We start from the raw sequence: 21,616 nt of genomic DNA, 5'->3' as shown, positions 1-21,616 counted from the left end.
GTGCCCGCTCGAGATCATACTTTCCCCTGTATTAGCGGTGGTGTTTCACACATGGTGTGTGTCGCTGCATCGAATGGCAAATGGAGGGAGTGAGCGGGGGGAGAGGTTGTTGCCACGGGGAGGCGGTGCACAAAGTGCATTAGAAATCAGAGATCAAACAGTCAATTTAACTTTGATCCACCAGACGGGGTGAAAAATATTCTACTTGGCCGCTTCCCCCCCCTCCCCCTCCCCCTCCTCACCACTGTTCTTTTCACTCCGAGATGCTCGTTTCGCGAGAAAAAGATTACATTTTTTTTTATCGGGAAAGGGATGATAAAAATAGAAAAGCACGCGATATGTACATATACGTATATATAGAGCAGGTATTCGTTTAATTTTAAAATTGTAGAAATGAATCGTAGGAAGAAGGTTGATTAAAAATAGGAAAGGATGATATTGGGAGGAAACACGTTTTTTATTGTTGAAAAGAGAAAAATAGGAGGAGAAATGGAGTTGCGAAAGATAAGCGGGTTAAGAATCCGGGGGATTATCGGTCGATCGTGCGAAGAATGGGGGAAGAGGGGAGATGGAATACCACCTGTTATTCGCGGCGTAAACGAATGAGAAAGGCTGGAGGAAGTTTGGCTAATAACTCGAGGGTAGCGGTGCTCGTTGTCGAGGCGCTTTAGTTTCCGCGGTAAAACTTGGTAACTCGAGGAGATAAAGGTAGCACGAGTCGGTGTCCCGAGGCCATACTAACGATCCTCCTCCTAGATCGCGCTCGTATCTCATCGTTTCATCTTTTGCTCCGAGATCTCGTCTTCCAGCTAGTCAGCGAGTTTTGTCAGCAGCGGATGGAAATTGTCTTTCTTGTACCTTGATTCCTTCATTTCTTTTTCTTTTTTCTCTCTCTGTTTTTTTCTTTTTTAAAGTTTCTTACGTCGAACGTAAGAAAAGGGGAATGTGAAAAATTGTTATCGAAGTTATTATTGGAAATTTTAAATCGACCGACATATAATTTTTTCATAAATTTCATCGTTCATTCGATCATTAAGATGAAATTTCAAAAGCGCGCGTTAATTAATACACGTGTTAATTAGCGCACGCACCGTGTATCGAATTTCAAAGCGTCACGTTTCCCTCTGATCGACGAATTTCCAGTTTATTTCGAGATGCGTGGGATTGTTGACGAAACCTACGAAACGCGCGCGTCTTCGATTAATCAAACTGTATCGAGGCAATTGTGTCGAGTGACACGCGTGGGCGCATTTTCAAAAATTCATTCTCCTATCAACTATTAACAACCTCCACGACGAAGTGAAGAAAATTCATCGCGTGGTTTTTGGAATAATTTTCTTTTTGGAATAATTAAAAGATTATAATTTAGGAGAAGCACGTTTTTGCAAACTTATTTGCACACATGTTGCGGTAGAAATAATTTCTACTAGATTTGTATTATTGTTCGATCGAGCAAGTTGGCGAAGAGCAAGAAATTGTATTCTCCGTATATCCAATGATATTTCGGAATACGGTATTAAGCTGGTATCGAAATGTGACGAAGCTTGAGCGCAGTATCTGGGGAGCGAAGGGCCGGCAGTGCGAGCCAACTTAACTTTCGTGCGAACATATACGTATCAGGTGCTCCCGCTAACTTTATGCTAATCTTTCCCTCCTTGGGCTTCCAGCGAGTTACGCGAGACTCCTTTCCACTCTTTCCCCCCATATATTTCGCTCTATCTTGCACAGTTACCCTGTTAATTGGAGAAGATGAGGAAAGAGATTCCTGGTAAACCTCGAATTTTTAAAATAACTTAAATAACCCTCGATTCTTAGGTTTCTTAAAATTTTCCTATTCATCCACGAATGGGAACAGAGCGGGAGAAAAGAAAACCCTCTTTTCGACGATATAAGACGGGGTAAAAATTTCGCATGGTCACGCCCGTAAGGGAACGAGGGAACGAAATCCGTTAAAAAAAATTGTAACTCGACCGAGCGCATATACATATGCTCCTCTCGAATGATCGCCCAGTCAATTGCACAAATTTCACCAGGGCTCGATTTTGTTTGCTCGAAACAAACAGGAAACGATCGTACACCGTTATTGAATCCACGGTGCAATTCGATTTCGCGAAAAATCACCCTAGCACGACGCGGCTGGCGCAGAGGGGGGCACCACCCTCTCGGGCACCCTTCCGTTCCTGGAGCCCGCTCCAGGAAGAGCGTAGTAACCGGTGCAATAATTTCGAGATCGCAGCCAACCTAATTCCTCGACTAATTGGCCGCGTCGCGTCCAAACGTGGATGGGGAACCGAGGCTAATAGCCTCGCGACTTTATGTTTACGATGATACGCAGGTGTGTGCGCCGCTTTATATGCTTCATCTCGCCCTCGTGAACTATGACCTCGATCGATACCTCGGTTGATAGGGTCGAAAATTTATGCAACCTCGATCCCAGATATTTTTTAATCGCGTGTCGATCGTTTCCAGATCTTTTTTCTTCTTTTTTTCGAGGGGGGGGGGGGAATTTTCGACGATTGTTCGTTCGAGAGAATTTGAAAAGGTTAAGTTTCGTTTTTATCTAGGGACCATATAGAGCGTGATAGTATTCTTACTCGAGTTAAGTTTCTAGTATTACTCGAAATATGTATGAATAGATTGCTCGAACTTGTGGAAAAGATTTGTTACAGGCATTTTCGGATAATTTTTTCACTTTTGATAAAATGTTAATTTCCATCAAACCGCGTTTAAGCCTCGTTCTTCTATAATTCTTCTATAATGCATCTCACCGTCTCATTTAAAAGACTTCCATTATATCTTTAGTTGAAACTTGCCCAAAAAAAAAAAAAAGAATCATACAGCCTTCGCTTGGCGTGGATTCTCCAACCAAACCTCTCCTCCCCCCTCCAATCTTTCAGACCTTCCCCACCCAATTTTTTTCATTTTTGGCGCGGTGATAGAAGAGGTTGGACCTAGAGCTCGTTTCGAAAAGTAGTCGCGGTAGGGGTCTTCTACCAGGAGACGTCCCAGCAGGGACATCGTGGGCCAAATTAATTCCTACGGAAGCCACGGCCGTCTTTATCTGTATTATAACGCGCACCGATACACACTCGTGCTCGCTCGTGTGTTAAAGATACCGCGATCCCGGTACACGAATACATCGAAAACAGAGCGATCCTTGTGCGCCTTGGTGGCGAAGTACAAGGAACAGCCATCTTTCTCCAGAAAGAAATTAAACTTTTCCCCACGGTATACTTTCTCTTCTTCTCTCCTTCGCTCTCCACCGTGGCCTAACCTCTTTCCACCCCCTCCCTCTCTCTCTCTCTCTATCGCGACCTGTTAAGGCGGTCGAAGGACGCAGGACATCTTCGCAAGGATGGGCCGAAGGGTGGCCAGCTAGCTCGGCTAGCCTATATTGCTATTGTTTGCCCGATTCCCGGGGGAACTGGCCTGCCCTTAACACTGCCATGTGCCGTTGACAGTGTACACCGGGTGTACGCCTGGCTTATTGGCGGATTTCTACGAATAACCGATCTGGTATCGGTTTGACAAGAGGATCCCGTGATTTAATCCCGATAGAAGGAAGGTTCGAAGGAAAGGGGTTCGTTTTAATACGGATCCTTTTCTTAATTTTCGAGGGATTTTTTTTTTTTTTCGAGAATAATCAGCTTCTTCTTAAGTTTGACGAGGATTGAAAGATAAAAAAATTGAGAGGATTTGTAGTAGAGTAGAGTTGGAAAATTACCATCGGCCGGAAAGTGATCGACAGTTCATCATTCGTGAGAAGGGGAAGGGGGGGAGGGAGAGGCTATGAAAATGCCGCCAATGGCGTTAATTAAAATCACATCAGCCGTAGAACGGCTCGAGAGCTTAATTGAATTGTCCGTTGGAAGATCAGCTGGATAATATCATCGTGAAAGTATAAAGCGACCCTTTGAGAGGATAACGATCAATGATCATTATGGGATTATCGATCCTTTTTTTTCAGATGTAATATCGATCACTATAGAGATCGAGTTGAAATGACGCGAATTCGATTGAGATATTTTTTCGTCACATCATTTGATCGATTATCAAAGAGTGGTAAATATTTCTGATCGCTTTGCGAACGCGTTTTTCGCCAAGTTCGATTTCCTCGAGGTTCAAATACTTCAAACGTTTTTCTGAAACGTAATCGTTTCTGTTTCAGAAATCACTTTTTCTGGGCGGAAAACTTATTAATAAAACATCTCGTTTCGAATGATCATAGGTCTCCACGAAGATTAATAAAACGAGCTAACCGAGACTTAAGTAATCCGAATTTAATGCCCGTCGCGAGACGTCCCGGCAATTAAACTCTCTGACAAGGCTCGAATGGAAAGCACGAAACTGTCTCGCGATATCACAAGCTGTAATCGTGAAATTCTAATTTGTTATATATGTGTGTGTGTGTGTGTGTATATGTGTGCATATAATATATTTGGTCATATCATACCAAGATCAGGATCTCGAATAGCTATTCCAACCGTTTCCATCTTGCGGATTGAGCCAAAAATATTGAAAGTTTGAACGTTGAATTCCAATTCGATCGATGGTCACTTTAACATTTGATTAATAATTTGTGTCGATATTTATCACGAGTTTCTGATAGTTAGATGATAGTACATTAGAGATAGAAACTATATTAGTTTTAAATCTTTATTTGTAATACTTGTTGTATTTCTGAAAATTTGTAAAAAATTTGGTTGGCTTGTTAAATTTTACTCAAGAATCGATTCGATTAAAAATTTCGCGCTCTCAAAGGCAAATTTACCCTTCTCGAAACATCATATTATACATATTTACGGGTTAGTCTCTCCAATTCGAAGGGTGGAACAACCCTCGAACGTCAAAAGACCGAAATTACCATTTCTCAAATTGATGAGCAAACTCGATGTCTCTCTATCAAAATAATCTGTGGACAAAGGGAAAGAAGAAGAAGAAGAAGAAGAAGAAGAAGAAGAAAAACATTTTTCGATATAAACGTATCAACGTAGAAAGTTGTTTAATCCGACAAATTATATGGAGAGAGACAGAAAGAGAGAGAGAGAGAGAGATCGTTTATTAATTAACTATTCCGAAAGTTTAATCAAAGTTATCCAAGAGAATCATAATTATTACCAGTGTCATTATTATTAACATTTCCATTCTCTTTATTACTATCATCATTATAATTATCATCGTACCATCCGCACTATAACCGTACCTATTATTTTCAATACCATTATCACCAAAGATCATTATCATCCTATTATCCTGGCTACCAGTCTCAAGGCTGTTCTCATTGCCATTACCATCTCTACATCACTGTCAAAAACCATTTATTAACAACTCATCATACTAATTACCCGTATACGCCACCGCGCCATCTCCACTTCCATAAAAATGCAATTTTTATCTCAACCACGCCTAACCTCCATCCGAATCATCAAAACCTTTATCGACATCATCGTCTCGATAAAAAAAAAAAGCTCTTAATCTCAACGTCAACCCTTAACTCTTTTAACCTTTGACCTTTGGCCACGCGATTGAAATCTTGGAAAAGGAAAAAAGAAGAAAAATCCAGACGCGCGCGCGCGCGCGCGCCACGACGAAATCCAATTTAGGTCGAATGAGAACCGACGGGATGAGAGCCACTGGCGGGTTCCCGCGGGACCACTGGGAGCAGTGGGAAGCCTCTGTACCCGTGCTGGGGCTATTGCCGGCTACGCGAACGGAGGGGGGCTCCCCAAGGAGGTAATTACCCTCCCTACGTTCGCCCAGCCACCCACAAGCCATCGCAACTTCAACTCCTGCCGGAGTTACATGCTAATACAAAACCAAAACCGGTTCCCAACAGCTTCGAGCGCCGCCCAAATTTATACGCGCTCGCGTAAAGACACAATCGTGGCTATTATGAGGGAGGGTTAACCCTCACCCTCCCCCTCCTTTTTTTTTCCCCTTTTGCATTTGAGAAGGAACGTTAACAGGTTTGGATGGAGGGATTGTTTTTTTTTCGTTTCGAGGTGTGGTGAATAGAGGGTGTTGCAAAAAAGAATCGAGAGAATGGAAGGTGTTAACGAACACCTGAAGATTTTAAAATATTGGAGAATCAGTGAGTTTCTTTTTTTTTTTTTTTTTTCTTTGGAAAAAATTGAAGAAACGTTAATTTTTCGGTGTTAATAGATTTGGATAATTGGATATTTGGAGGGATATTTGTTTCTTCGTTTAAGAATGATGAAATGTGTGTTAATCGATTGAGAGAAGATACGCAAAATTACAGGATTGTTTGAGAAAAAGATGGAAGATGATTGATACATAGATGATATAGGAATGGATGAAGATGATTCGATAGACACTTAAAGACAGTTCTTGGCGAGATTTAGGGGTGCGATAATTTCGGCGCCCTCGACTTGGGGGCTTTCTTGAGGGATTTACCCGCGATCGAGTTAACTGGCTATCGACTTAAAAAAAAGATCGATCGAACATCCTTTCCAACGAAAATAAAGTAAAAAGTTTCTTGAAAAGTTTCTTGAAGAGAAAAATCGATGATGTACAAAATTAAGCAAACTCCTTCCCATTAATTACATCGTAAAAAGGAAGAAAAAAAAAAACCTTGTATCAAAAATTAATCCGTTTTAATAGTAACGCGTACAGATAACGAATTATATATTTTTTACGAAAAATTTAAATGTAGAACGGGAGAGGATATCGAGGCAGGAGTTATTCGATGGAAATAATTTTTACAAGAGCCAGGATTTAACAGAGATCCCGTTGCATCGTAATGAGAGATCTAAAATTCGAGCAGTGAGTGAAATATTTTTTTTTTTTTTTTTTTTTTTTTTTACTCCTCTCGCGCATCCCCCTCCCTCCCCGCCTCGCCCCCGTATAGTATATTTCGGCGGCAACGACAAACTGATTACCAACTGCGGTCCCAAGCGCGGCCTTGGAACTCCCAAAAGTCATACTCGTAAAAAAAGGCTATTGTACACCGCGGACTTCCGGGTTATTTATACGAGTTATCTCTTCCCTGAAACCACGAACGTTGCGTTGCGCTGCAACGTTACCGCGCCTCTCTCCCCCCCCCCCCCATGACTTATGACCGATGATAATTTCACAAGCTTGAACGCACACCTTCGTCTTGCCACTTCTGCTGCTCCACCCTCCCTTCCCACTTTGTCCTTTCCCTTATCAATGAGTTATTCCCCATTTCGAATAAACAATTAACATTCGGACGAAGGATTCTTCTAAGAGAAGAATGCACGGAAATGCACGTTTCTTTGAGAAATGAGAAATCTTGTCGTGAATCATGCTTGCGATTTCATTTCATGGCTGGCTCGAGTTGATAGCGTCTCAAAGTTATCATATATCCAAAGGAAAGGAAAATATTCGGTAGGTAGGTTTCTTTCTTGCTCGAGGAACTTTCTGCCTGACACGCAGTTCGTTTTCAAAGTTTTCCAAGAATTCGTCCATATTATTACGCAAAAAAAAAAAAAAAAAAAGGCAATTTACTCGATTTTAAGAAAAAAAAGAGAGAATTCACTTTGCACTCCACTTCCAATTCCGAAACCCAGTTTCGAAATCCGTGAAGATCCAGCCAAGACCTATCTATCCTATTCTTTGTCGCTCGACTTTGACCATCGTGATCGATACACGTGTAAAAAGAAGGAACCCTCTGATCGCGAATACGTCGAGGTGAGGGGGTATCGGTGGTTGTTTCGCACAAGTTACGCTTAAAGTTGCGCATACTCCGGTGGGAAATTTGAATTTTGGCCAGTTTTCCTCGACCAGCTGGCCTAAGGTGGTGGGTGGTTCGGTCCTCGTGCTAGCAGGAATAGGCTATGGGAGCCAATATCACCGGGGTATGGCTCCCGTGGGGCCGTCGCGGCTCTTTTCCACCCTTTCTCGTATTATACCCGTCCGTGTAGCGAAAAGGGTCGGCGGGAGCACGCTTACCGTGCCACCACCCAACGTGTATCCAACTTCGTTCTGCTCGATCGCCCGAAATCCCATGAAATTTCAATGCGGCCCCCTCCCCTCCCCCCTATTAGGCTACGTGTTGCCTCGAATTACGCCACTGGATTTTGGGGAGGGAGGGGCCCGCGGTGTAAAAGTCGGAGGGGTAATAAATCGACTAAATTGATCGTGTCCAAACTTTTTCTTAATCCTTTTTTTTTCTTCTTTCCCTTTCCCTTTCTTTTCTTTTCTCCTTTTTTCGCGAACGAAATAACAGAAAAGAACGTGTACGAAAAGATCGATGGTAGATTGCTGGTGGTAGGTTGAAGTTGCGCGAAAGGGGTGGTTCCATTTGTGGCGAAGGGTCGTTGGAAGTTGAGATAATTGTATCATGTACGAGGTGAAATTAAAACGTTTCGTCGAAAGGTTGAGCGTGTAACGTGATCATCCGGGGATTATTATGAGTTATATTGGTTGGCTCTGAAAAGACAAGATCAAGAAAATATACATGAGAATTGTGTGTACATAGAGCGTGGAGAGAAATTAAATGGAATTGAGGCATATTCCTCCATGCCTTTTTTTTTTTTTTTTTATGTGTATCGCAGTAATGAAGTGCAGTTGCGTGTAACTGCATCGACGAATGCATTTACCTTTGCACCTTTTTTTCTTTTCTTTTCTTTTTTTTTTTTTACAATAATAATTCCACAATGAATAACTCGAGTATTTTTTTAACAATTTTTGTGCCAAACTCGTATTAACGAAATGTGTTGTAATTCATCTTCTTTCGTTAACCGTTATAAAATAATTTTTGTCCCAGAGTATCTTCAAGAGGGGAGGCCATCTTCGGTTCAAGGATTAGACCTGGAGAACCAGAACAGCCTCGACAGCGGTGAGTCTTGAGATGTTTGCGTAGTTATTCTCACGATTATTTTTGTGTTATAAATGTTACCTCTCTCTGACTCGATCGATGAAAAAGAAAAAGAAAAAAAAAGGAACGAGTAACGCAGGAAATGCGGGAGATTCTTAAAGCAGTTCCATAAAAATCTCAGAGATCTCGAGGAGGTCCTAACAAGCAGAAAGCTACGGCGATAAAGAGAGTTGTCTCCCTTTTCTGTTTCTCGTTGTACGGGGGTGAATTTTTCAAGCGGACATTGCCTCGTAAGAGAAAAGAACACGAGGGGATGTTTAGAAGGGAAATTAGGGTCAAATCGACGACGAGGAGGGGAAAGTGGACGATCCTCCGGAATTTATCGGAATTCGTGTTTGTTTCGGATTTTAATCCGCGGATTTTTGCGGATTTTTATTAGAAATTTTATGGGAAAATTCGCCATCGATCAGCTTTGCGATTTCAACAATTTTTCTTTTAACCAACCTCGCGTTCATTTCCACGAAATCGTTCGTTTCCCTAATATTCAATTTTATTATCTTGCAATTTTGTAGGGTTTGAAACTTTGAAATTTACATTCAATTTTGAAATTTTCCAAACTTTTCTAATTAACTCGGGAATCCGGTATTTAGAATTTTAAATCTGTTGCCATCCAGTTTTGTGAATTTGCAATTTGTTAACTCTACGATTTCAACATACGTTTATAATGTTAAGTTTGCGTTTCGTTTGAATAATTAACATTCTGTATACAGATCTCGAGACAATGAGAGATTTCGTAATCCACAATCGTTCAATTTTTATCGTTTGTATCTTACACTTTTATTTCGTTCGAATTCAATGTCTGCTCTTCGCGTAATATCAATCGACGAGAATGCAAAAGTTTCGAGATATGAATTCCTCTGTCGTAGGTAAGGTAAAACGTATATATATATATATATAAGGTGTAAGGTTTTTATCAGGCTCAAGGGACCGGATGAAAATTTCCTGCAGATTTGCTTTATACGAATTGGCCACGAGTTTCCACGAATTCGACGTGCATACGCTTACGTAATTCGATTACACGGAGAGCAAGAGAGGAGCCAGTTCGGTTTGACTCGGTTTTACTCCACGAATCTCTCAAGTCCATTACAACTGTAGGAATATAGTCACGGACACAATTAACTATTTCGTCTGATTGATCTGGAACAGTGATTTGTAAACGGGAGGTACGTGCGAACCCCTCGAGTGTTCGATGATGTTTCAGGAATTCAAATTACCTTCGTTTGTAACGTCGGAAGGAAAAGAAGGGGGAGGAGAGAAGAAAATAAAATTCTTACCTTAACCCAAGGAAAAAGAAGGACAATTTAAAGGAAAATTTTTGAAAAATTTTTTACATGCTTTATATCGATTGTATAAAGTAATAGTAATAATTCTCTTCTAATCGAACGAATGAATCGATGATTAAATAATTATAAACTGTCTCTAAATTGTAAGATGAACATAAATTTTTACTTATAAAATTCTAAAATTTAATTGCTCCACTTAATAAATTAATTTAGATTTACATTTTATAAATGGGAGAATAAATAATCCTTAGACCTCGATGATCGAATATAAGATAAAAATTAAACGAACGAGTTTGAATCCTAACGAACTCATAACACTTAACACCAAACCTCTTAAACAGTCGGAAACCTTTAAAATCTTTACCCTCGAACTCGAACAACTCTCCAGAATCGAAAGAAAATGAAGATAAAAATAAAAAACACGTTCGAAGAAAATTTGGGGAGGGGAGGTGGTAGCCTTTGGACACGCGGATGAACGGAGATGCGTCCCGCCACTAAAGGGACACATTTATGTCTTCCCAGGAGTGCGTTGGCCAGCCTTGGTAGTCGCAGCCGCAGGCCAGAGCCCAGCCCAACCCAAACCAACGCTCCTCGGCCTTATTCACGGGCCAGGACGTTCCGCGGCGAACTTTCCCTCGAACGAGCCAAAGCCCTCCCCTCGAATCTCTGTGTGTCGCTGTGCACGGTAATCGAATCACCGTGGTCGCGTCCACGATTCCGCGGAAACTCGTTCGTCGACGTCGAGGCCGCAATTTCGATTACGCCCTCGAGAAGTGGCGGCGTGTTTGCTCGGCCGGCAAACAACCGGACCCATGTTTTCCGCCACCGCGCTTCTTCCATTTAAAAAACGCGTTCAATTCTGTCTGGGAACGGTGGTCGTCGCCGCCGTTCGTTGATATAACGATGCTACGCCGCGGGATGATACGAACGTTGGTTCGAATATTGAAAAATTGATCAGATGCTTTTGGAAAAGGGGTTTCGATTCGATTTTTCTTTTTTTTTTTTTAGGAGTAGAGATATTGGGAGGAAAATTATTATATAACGAAGATGAGAAATAATATTTTTTCATAGTTTCGATTGAAATCATTCTAATGGTTTATACAGCAAAATTGGATTCTAATGTCTGGTAGACATTGTCAGTTCTTTTAAATGTTAGTCAGTCAGTCAGTCAGCGAGCTAATCCGACTGACTCTCTTCTCCATCCTCTCTCTTTTATTTTATTTTTCCTTTCTTTTTTCTTTTTTTTTTTTGTTCTATGTTTCTCTCATACCCCAGAGACCCATCGCAAGTTTAAGCTGGTCGCATTACGAGCGTTCGACTCTCGTTTCTCTCGGTTTCTATCGCTCGAAACTGCTCCCTTCTTCCTCCTCTTAATTTAACCCTCCAGTTAGCAGTTACCCTCGCGCCCCTTGCCCTGGTAACCACCCTTGGAATTCATTTCGGATGTTTATCCGCGCCCTGAATGAACAGAACCGATCCTCGGAACGATCGACGGATTAACTTGCTCGAATCCGACTGGGCTATGGATCTTGGAAGGCGGGGTTGTTCGACAAAGGGTTAGTTGCTCGTGATTAATCGATCTCTGCTCGCCTTTCCGACTCGTTATTTCCAAAGGTTTTTTAATTCGTGAAAAAATGAACGTTTCGAACGGTTTTTAAAAGCGGATCGATTCGAAAATTGATCGAAATGGTAATTTAAATTGTTAGATTATTCGATATGTTTGGATTAATCATCGAAGAGGGGAATGATTAATTTGTTTTTGAATTTTAAAAAATTCACGCAACAAAGTTTGTGTCTATACGATCTATCGTATGGAATTCTATCGGTTCTAATTGTGTTCATAGATTGACTAATATGGAACAGCCTCGTTGAAAATTTAACCCTGATCCGTCTTTGGACACCGAGAAACTTTGAAGTTGGCCATTCGTTGTTAATAAGTAACGATCTTGCGCATCGTAAACTACTCCGAGCGATGAAATAATCTATTTGCTATCTATTTTCATTGTAAAATAGGGGAATAATTTATATGGATTTTGCGAACGAATTTTTTCAAATACCTCTTTCTACCAAATTTCTCTTCTCTTCTTCTTCGATCCGTAATGAATCGTGAAGAGAAATATCCACGATTTGCATATTTTCACGAAGCTTCCATCAACGCTTCGAACACCTTCGATTCTCTCTAATTGACGTCGAGTGAAAACCGGCTGTCAATCATCGTTCCTTCGAAAAAAAAAAAAAAAGAAAAAAAAAAAGAAAAAAACCGATGAAAGAAGGGAGAAGACGAAAAATTATCCACGCGAAAATTGGCGAAAATTCGAACGTAACTTTATTAATGGATAATATTATTCGTATATTCGAGAAATTGGAATAAAGATGGAAACGTTCGAAACGAGAGTGACGGAGAGCGGGGAAAAATATAATCGGGGAGACAGAGTTGTTGGGCGGAAATTGTTTTGTCCAGGATCAAATTTGCTGTTCTGGATCGCGGTTAAAGTCGACGGTAATTAGCCAGGACGGACGTGGACATGGACGAGCACTTTAAATGTCCGCCAGGCCATCGTCCCGCCGCTGTTTAATTCGTTTATTATTCGATAAAGTTCTGACAGCCGGTTGGACCGGTGTCACGTAGCTTACCTGGTTGATCAGCATCTCATGCTGGCGGAAGCTCGACGAAACTGGACTTTCTCTATCATACTCCCTTTATTTTCCCTCTTTTCCTTCTTAATTGTCGGGTTGATGTATCCGTTTTAACGAATCGTGATACGTTTACTCTTCTCCCTTCGTATAAGTTTGAATATATTAATTAAGCGATGAAGTTTTAAAATGTAATGGGATTATAAGTTTAAATTTCGTGGAAATTTGACTTAAGAGAAAAAAAAAAAAAAAAATATTGAATCGATAATAAATCGTTATTTTTAGTCTGATATTGGATTGGAGAATGATAGATGGGATAAAAATGATTGATTCGATTGGAAATAATATATTTACAATCACTAGTTTTTCACAATTCTCTTGAAGATTGTACTTGTAAATATGTATTACGAATATTTGTTCATTTTTGAAGCATCTATTATTATTTTTACTTTCAAACGTTCGTAATTCCCGCGATAAAGAAATTTCTACTAATCCTAGTAGTTCCCTGGCTTACCGGCAAACGGTATAATCAAATCTTAGTTCGTTAACTTTCCGTGGCGCTGTGCTCCACCGATCTGATAATTTGTCTCGCCTAATAAATACATTATTTAAACTTTTAATTTTATGTTATAATAAAAATTGTTTATCTTAAAAAAAAAAAGGAAGGAATTAAAAAACATTGTTTAATTTAATTGTATTCTCTGTGCGATAAACAAAAAATTTTCTCAAAATTACAACATAACTTTAGATTCAAAGAAAACACGACTAAAATGAACTGTAAGAATCATGCTCCATTGCGTATCCAACATTTCGGTCCTCTAATTTTCATCCAACAAATTGATACGCTCGTTTCACTCGCTTCCGTTCACCTCGAGAAGTTTCTATTTTCACAACTTCCGGTCTCTGATGCTAATAAAATAATAAATACACGCCACGCACACGTCATCGGGAGGGGGAGGGGGAGGGGGGTCGATGACGTTTCACACCTGCGAGTTAGATCGATGCCTTCCTTCTTCCTCTTTTATTATTTTTCTCTACTTTCCCTCTTCTCCTTCTCCTCCTCCTCCTCCTCCTCCTTCTTCTTCTTCTTCTTCTTCTTCTTCTTCTTCTTTTTTATCTTTTTTATGCAACTATCCCCCATCAGGGCCGTAGCGTTGGCTTTACACCCCCTTACAATGCCTTGGCGTACATTACATACAAGCCGGTTATTTCTCCAGGGAGTTTTCTCGCGTGAATGCCGCGAAAGCACGCACAAGAACGTAACACACGCATACACCGAGAACGTTTTAGCAGAAGCTACGCGGGAATTTCCCTGACAAGTCTCTCTCTCTCTCTCTCTCTCTCTCTTTCTTTTTTTCCCAGTAGACGAAATTATCGGCATTCGTCCGGACAGAATCGCGATTTTGGCGTTGATTTTTCACGGCGGTGATCAAACATCGCGTTCGATGATTTTTAAAACGTTTCCTTCGTTCGATCCAAAAGGTTAATCAAAATCAATCGTGCGAATCTCGAACGCATACTTAAAAAACTTATTATTTCCAAGTGTGCAATACATATTGCTTGCGTGTTTATTTAGGAAAAGAAAAAAAAAAAAAAAAGAAAATCAAGCGAGCATAAAAAGATCCGTTCGAAGAACATTTCATACTTCTTCGCCGAAGTACAACCACGGTGAGGTACGATCTTTTCACTATAGGCTGTTCATTCTGTGAAACCAGAGCTTTCGAAGACGACGCGATAACGGGGAAATCGGCGACGAGGTCTGGACCGGCGAAAAGTTTCCGGCGCCGTAAGGATTCCTCGCCTCGGGCCGAGCACGGGTGAAACTTTTCGCCCGAATTCCCTCGAGCGCCATGAGAAAGCATCGTTCCCATCAGTTGGTAGGGGAGAGAGAGTACAACGCCCTCGAAGTACAAGACGTCGTATCACACAGCCACCACCCCCGCGAATGTCGCTTCTTCGAATCGGTAAACAGAATCGGAAAAATAATGGCACTCGATGAAGAGATTGCATTTCACCTTTATTTTCGATCCTATCCCATTTGTTTGTCTATTCGGTAGAGAACTTTAGAGAAATCTGAGGATGTTTAAAATCCCCCCTATTTATCGCGATATCGCGACGAATAGATCGCGTTCATTTATATTTTTAACGAGAAATTCCATCTATTTGTGTTTTAACAGGGGGAAGTTAAGGGATCTAGGGATATCTAGAATTCCGTTAGCGATGCCTAGGGGGCACTAGAATCTAATCATAATGTTGCACCTATGCCCCGTTCCGCCCGTAATTTCCTTAATTTTGTTTACTTTACGTTCAATTACGCCCTTTTCTTGAACACAGTCTACGGTGTGGGCTAATTTCATATTCGGAAAACAAGAAATCAAAAAATGATGAAATATGGAACACGACGCGACGGACATAAGCGCTGGTCACGATCCATTAATGTTTTTCATTACTAATACCGGATCATTCATAATCTTGTAGCACATATTATACGGTCGACGATGCGTTAAAGGGAGACCGGATTCTGCTGGCTCAGTAATTTTAATGCGGATCGATGTTGAAATCCCCGTGCCTCGTTCCGATCGTTCTGTCCGTCGAATCGATACGGTGTTTAATCTTGTACTCGCTCGTTTTATCCGTCTTTCCTTTCTTCGAAACGTGCGTGTATAACTTTTCTCGTAGAAATTATCCTCGAAAATATTAATTCGAACGATTAACAGGATTCAAGTTAGGAGAGATAAACGATTTTAATTAAAATAGGGTCGGAGGAACAAGTTGGACAGGCAAAGGAAATAAGACGTATCGTTTCAAACGGTTGACTCACGATAGCAAGCTTTTCTCATGGTATCTCGATTTGGAAAGCGGCCCAAACGTTTAATGGGCACCGTCTCGAACTCGCGTGTTCCTCATCGAGCCGATCGACCCATTTCCATTCGATTACTCAGCCGACTTTCTTTTCTCAGTGGCTCAAAATACTACCGCGCTTCGTTAAAACGCGACTAACCCTCCCGAAACCATTTCGACAGCATTATCGCGAGATTATCGCGACGACAATTGGAGATATATTTATTTCGCTGTGCACAAAATTATCACCACCAAGGAAATTCGTTTTTTTTTTCAATTTCGTTTGAAAAAAAAAAATGGGAATAAAATTTTACGAGCTGTTGTCGAGTGGAGTGGTAATACGTCCACGCGTTTATTAAACGACGAGAGGAGATCCGTCTTTCGAGAATGGAGCACGGCGTTATTTACACGGCCGTGGCGATTGCGACAAGGTAGCACGGCATAACAGGTAACGGCTCGCTTACGAATGCAAATGGGCTAAATTAATCCTAGCCGGGCTGAGTGCTAGGTAATCATCATTAGCCGGAATTATTGTTTTCCCGAGCTGTGCGTTTCCAGTCTCGGAAATTCTGCCCTTGTAATACGTTGTCGAAGGAGGGAAGCCATTATGCGGAAAGTTTTAGCGTTCGATCTTTACGGCCTCGTCTCATGATCGAGTCCCGTTTCATCGTTCAGAATCATTTTTGAAAGGTAGAGAAAGCTGAAGGAATCAAAAAGGAATTTAATTTCATATATCTTTATTTCCTTCTTTTTATTTGAAAATAAAGATTTGGAAAGTTGCATTTGTCATGGTTGGAATTTTTAGTTTGATTGAAGTTTTATAAAAAGTGCTCTCGAAAGTAATCTCGTTTTATATGCCATCTAACTTAACTTGGCCACTATGTGGAAGGTTATAGCGTTCGATCTTTGATACTTTGCGGTCTCTTCTCATGATCGAATCCCGTTTCGAATCGTTTAGAATCGTTCACAATTTTTGAAAAGCTAGAGGAAATTAAAGGAATCTAAAGGAATTTTACATATTGTTTTCTTCTTTTTATTAAAAATTTGAAAGCAAAGATTTGGAAAGTTACATTTGTCATGCTTGGAGGTAATTGAAATTTTACAAAAACTGGTCTGTTTTCACGGCACTGTCATGTTAGATCTCGTTTTGCATGCCACGCGTATTATACGGATCACCTTGTGCATTTGTATCTCTGGTTAGATATGTCTCTGATAAAATCGAATCAACCTTGTTCCAGTTTCTTCGTTCGAACGTTGAAGGAAACGCCTCTAACAATTTTGTATCATATGCATAATTATCTTACAGATCTCGTTGGTAGAGACGATATACCGACTCGAGCCTTAAACGTGAGCTAGCATTTGCTTAAAAGTTTAAACTTTGATCCCTCTGATTTCATCAAACCTCACAACTTAACGCTTCAAACTCTCGAAATGCAAAATTTTCTCATTAGCTTCGTTGGAAAAATTTTCTTTGGAACATTGAAATTTCGATCCGTTATATGACCCCAAATGGAATCGCGAAAGCTGTCTTGGTAAATTTAAATTTCAAATTCTCGATATTTTAAAAGTAGAAAATTTTCCTCTTTAGCTTAATCTTCGTTGGAAAAATTTTCTTCGGAACATTGAAATTTCGATCCTTTATATGGTGCCAAATAAAATTGCGAAAGCTGTCAATAAATTTAATTTTCAAACTCTCGACATCATCGAAGTGCAAAATTTTCCTCTTTTGCTTAATCTTCGTTGGAAAAATTTTCTTTGGAACATTGAAATTTCGATCCTTTATATGGCGCCAAATAAAATTGCGAAAGCTGTCAATAAATTTAATTTTTAAACTCTCGACATCATCGAAGTGCAAAATTTTCCTCTTTAGCTTAATCTTCGTTGGAAAAATTTTCTTTGGAACATTGAAATTTCGATCCTTTATATGGCGCCAAATAAAATTGCGAAAGTAAATTTAATTTTCAAACTCTCGACATCATCGAAGTGCAAAATTTTCTCATTAGCTTAATGTTCGTTGGAAAAATTGAAATTTCGATGGTTCGATGCTGGTTGAATGCTGGCGTAGCAACGATCCATCTCGATCCAAGTTCCGGATCTCGGGTCTGGGACGAGCGAGCGGTCCGACCGGGTGAACGAGCGGTAGAATACTTAATTTCAGCGTATGTGGTGTCATTGAAGGCTGGCGAGCGTTCGTGCACGCGATGGAGGAGAGCGCGACGCATGTCGCGGCAAGTGAAATACAAAACGGACCCGCGGATGGACGTACCGCGTACAGGAATCTCCTGTGCGATAAAATCTACCGACCTACACCTCGACCGCTTCACAGGAGGACGCCGCTCCGCGCAATCTCTATACAACTTTATAACGTAAACGTTGAATATGCCCAATTTCATATCGCGCGCCTTTTCGTTTTCCTTTCGCCCGCGTTTCGATTCGCGTAATCGATCAACGAACTTGGAAAAATTGTACCTCGAATAAAACGCAATGGAACATTTTTGGAATATCTTTTTTAGGAATATCGAAGATGGTTGATTCGCTTCACCAAGAAAAGTAAAATGTTTTCATTGTTTTCGATTCGCGTAATCGATCGACAGTTTCTCCACGAAAAATTCGAAGAAAACGCAATGGGACATTTTCGAAATATTTTTTTTAGGATACCCGGGGATATTAAAGATAGTCGATTGCTTTATCGAGAAGAGAAAGAAAAGTAAATGTTTTCAAACGTTGGAAAAATTGTACTTCGAAACATAATGGAACATTTTTGGAATACTTTTTCAGGATATCCAGGAATATTAAAGATACTTGACTCGCTTAGAAGAGAAGAAGAAAAAATAAAATGAAATATAAACGTTCGAACGTTTAGAATTTCATTGTTCGAGAGAATTCAGTCCTTCTTGCGTTTCTTAATAAATATCTTCTGAGATGACAACAATATCTAGTTTGAGTCGCGAAAAATAAGGAAATAAACTTTTTCCCAAGGAGGGCAAAGGGGGGACGCGCGGTGACTATTTCAAATTAAAATTCCGCAAAGTTAATACCCGGTGCGTATTGCAAAGCGTTTAAGGGGCAAGCCGTATAGGTGCAATATAACTTGGCAAGCGGTATACGCGGAACGTTAGGTGAGTATACGTATACCCCTTTACTATTATCGCGAAGGAAACCGCAAATCTCACCTCAACGGCAATCCTTTCTCTCCGCCAAGAGAATTGCATAGTGTGGGACCAGTGTCCTCCTCTTTCCTTCGGCCACCTCGCTTCCGTACGATTACGCGCAATCTTTCATCCACCGGTTTACCCATCTTCTTCTTCTTCTTCTTCTTCTTCTTTTTCTCTTTTCAATTGCCTCACCTTTTGTCACCGCGCGTCCCTTCTTTCTCTTTGTTATTTCAATTGGGGGGGAAAAATCGTTAATTTTCCTACAAACTCTTTTAAAAATTCACCGTTCCTTTTTCTTCTTTTTTCAATCAATTCAATATTACGAGCGGAGAATGTTTTAACGAGAAGCTTTAACAAGAATTTAAGTCATCAAGTTAAGAGAGCTTGATTTTTTTATAATATACATCTGTGTCGAGCAATTAAAAAGATTCCTCTTTCCCATTAAATCTATGTTATAGCTTATCGAAGCGACTTGAAATAAAAGGAATGGTCTCGTAGGTGAAATTTTCGAAATTCGATGAAAGAAAAAAAAAAAGAAAGAAAGAGAAAAAGAAGAAGTTGTCGCTTTGTCTTGTTTGCAATTCTCGATCGAGTTCTCACGTGCGAGAACTCTTATTTTAAAAATCGGATCCGTCTCGCTGTCTCGAGCGTGAAGAAAAGACGACGACGACGACTCGACACCCATTCGAAGGGGAGCAAGCGTGCTGCAAGACGGGGCGGGGAGGCCAAAGGAATGCCACGCGCAACCTTTGTCCCACGTGGGCTACCGTGGCACCCGCCGCAACGGGTATAAATAAACCCGTGGCCAATTAGTATCTGGCCACCACCAGATAAAATCTTGGAGGATCGCCCTGGCCGATCAACATTCCATCCATCTCGATGGATCTGTCGTTACTCCCGCTGACTCGTCGCATTCTCGCGTCTACGTTTCTCCTCGAGGAGTAGTTAAAAGAATTTCTCGAATTACTCCCAAATAATTGACCAATCAATTAAGGATAAATCGAATATTGCGATCCCTCTGAAAAAATTGATTTCAATCGAACGAGTTGAGAGAGGAGTTGAGAGCGATGAGGTGAGAAATATTGAGAAAAAGAGAAAGAAATTCGGATCGAATGCAACGAATGCGGAGGATCGGTGGCACGCGAATCCTTGGGCTCGTCCTGAAAAAATTGATTTCAATCGAACGAGAAGGGTTGAGAGCGATGAGGCGAGAAATATTGAGAAAAAGGAAAAGAAAATCGGTTCGAATGCAACGAATGTGGAGGATCGGTGGCACGCGAATCCTTGGGCTCGTCCTGGGCGGATTTACAACGGTAGGCGAGCATCTCCCCCGGGGGGAGATGAATCTCGTGGTGGCGCGCGCCGTTTAATTGTCCGGGTCTTAAGCAATTGCGGTTTCAGGCCAGTTGAGACAAGGATCGAGGCAATTTGCCCTTTCGCCGTCCGGTTTCCACGAGGAGGAAGAGGAGGAGGAGGAGGAGGAGGAGGAAGATGAGAAAAGAGGGATCGTCTCGCGAGCGCGATGGCGGGGCATGCGTGTATCGCGATAATCGACTTTGCACGCCCACGCGTCGACCGCAGAGAGACGCTTACGCTTAATTGAATTCGCGTTTACGGGGATGAACTCGTGAAACTCTTTCCTCCTTTCGCCATCCTCTTTCGAACCAACTGAAACAGATCTTCGAAAATATTCCCTATTCTTGTTCGAGTAATTTTCTGAAACTGAAACTCTTCGCGTAAGATATTTCGAGGATCGTGGAAAATTTATTATACGATTTGTTCCTTGTTTCTTTTACTTTTTCTTTGTGCTCGTTCAACACGATAAAGAGAAAGGGTGTAAAAAAAGATTTAAATTTAATAATATTCCGAGGAGAGGTTGGAGAGGAACCGTTAGTCCGTAAAAACGGTCGTGAAATTCTTTAGTCGCGTTGAAAAATAAGGGGGCGAGAGGGGTGGAAAAAGTTAGGCCGGATATTGCCGCATCGTCCTATAATTATCCGCTCGTAAACTGCTAAAGAACCACCTTGTACCTGGTAAAAAGAGGATGTACGTACGTTGTTAAAAGTTTGCATACGTGTGGTTTGGCACCACAAACTCTTTCTCTCTCTCTCTCTCTCTCTTTATCTCCCATTTCCATTCTCCCGATTTCGGTTTCGTTTCTCTCTCGCGTTTATTCCTGTGGAACAGCTGCTTTATACAATTCTTCATCCCCCATAAACGAGCAATACCTTTGATCATACGTTTTCGTATTAAATTATTTATTTCTGTTTCTGTTTTCGAATAGAATCGAATAGAATCGAATTTTCTAATGATTTATTTCGATGGAAAAAGAAAGGTAGCTCTTTATTATTCTCCTTATGACACGTCGACACCAACCTATTTCATTTTCCCCCATATTTCCCTCTTTCGTTTTATTTTTCCTTCCTTCTCTCCTTTTCCCTCTTACTTCTTCTTCTTCTTCTTCTTCTTCTTCTTCTTCTTCCTTTCTCGTTTCCTTCCCGACAACAACAATCGAGATCTCATCGAGGCCACCGTGCGACTCGATGTCGTGAATCGTAATCGAAGAAGAAGAAGAAGAGGAGGAGGAAGATGATGGATAAGGGGTTCCGAGTTGGAACAAGGACGATAAAACCGGAGGAAGGACACTGTGCACGCTCGTGTGTTCCCTTAAGCTCTGCTCACATTAAATTAATAAATTGCTCGTAAATTTCTTCCCGTCGCGATATTTCATGCTTCTTCTTCTTCTTCTTCTTCTTTCACGAAAAAGTAGCGTGCTTTGTAAATGGAATAATATGAAAAGATGAAAACATACGTTTCGAACGTTCGAGACATTCCAGATAATC

The 21,616-nt window shown here is 40.9% G+C and overlaps 1 protein-coding gene across 1 annotated transcript in view; it reads left to right on the top strand.

Annotated features, from left to right (window-relative positions):
• The window catches only part of L (zinc finger protein Lobe), a 77,099-nt gene that overhangs the window by 19,612 nt on the left and 35,871 nt on the right, over positions 1-21,616 (top strand). The window contains exon 4 of the mRNA XM_086908818.1: positions 8,750-8,821. Within this exon, the coding sequence (XP_086764944.1) occupies positions 8,750-8,821 (72 nt within the window). The remainder of the gene's footprint in view (positions 1-8,749; positions 8,822-21,616) is intronic.

This window comes from Apis florea, unplaced genomic scaffold (genome assembly GCF_048593485.1).
Source record: "Apis florea isolate Af1SG1 unplaced genomic scaffold, ASM4859348v1 contig_3081_pilon, whole genome shotgun sequence".
Taxonomy (NCBI): domain Eukaryota; kingdom Metazoa; phylum Arthropoda; class Insecta; order Hymenoptera; family Apidae; genus Apis; species Apis florea.
The sequence above is the reverse complement of the archived record's forward strand: the minus strand, read 5'-3'. Positions and strand labels throughout refer to the sequence as shown.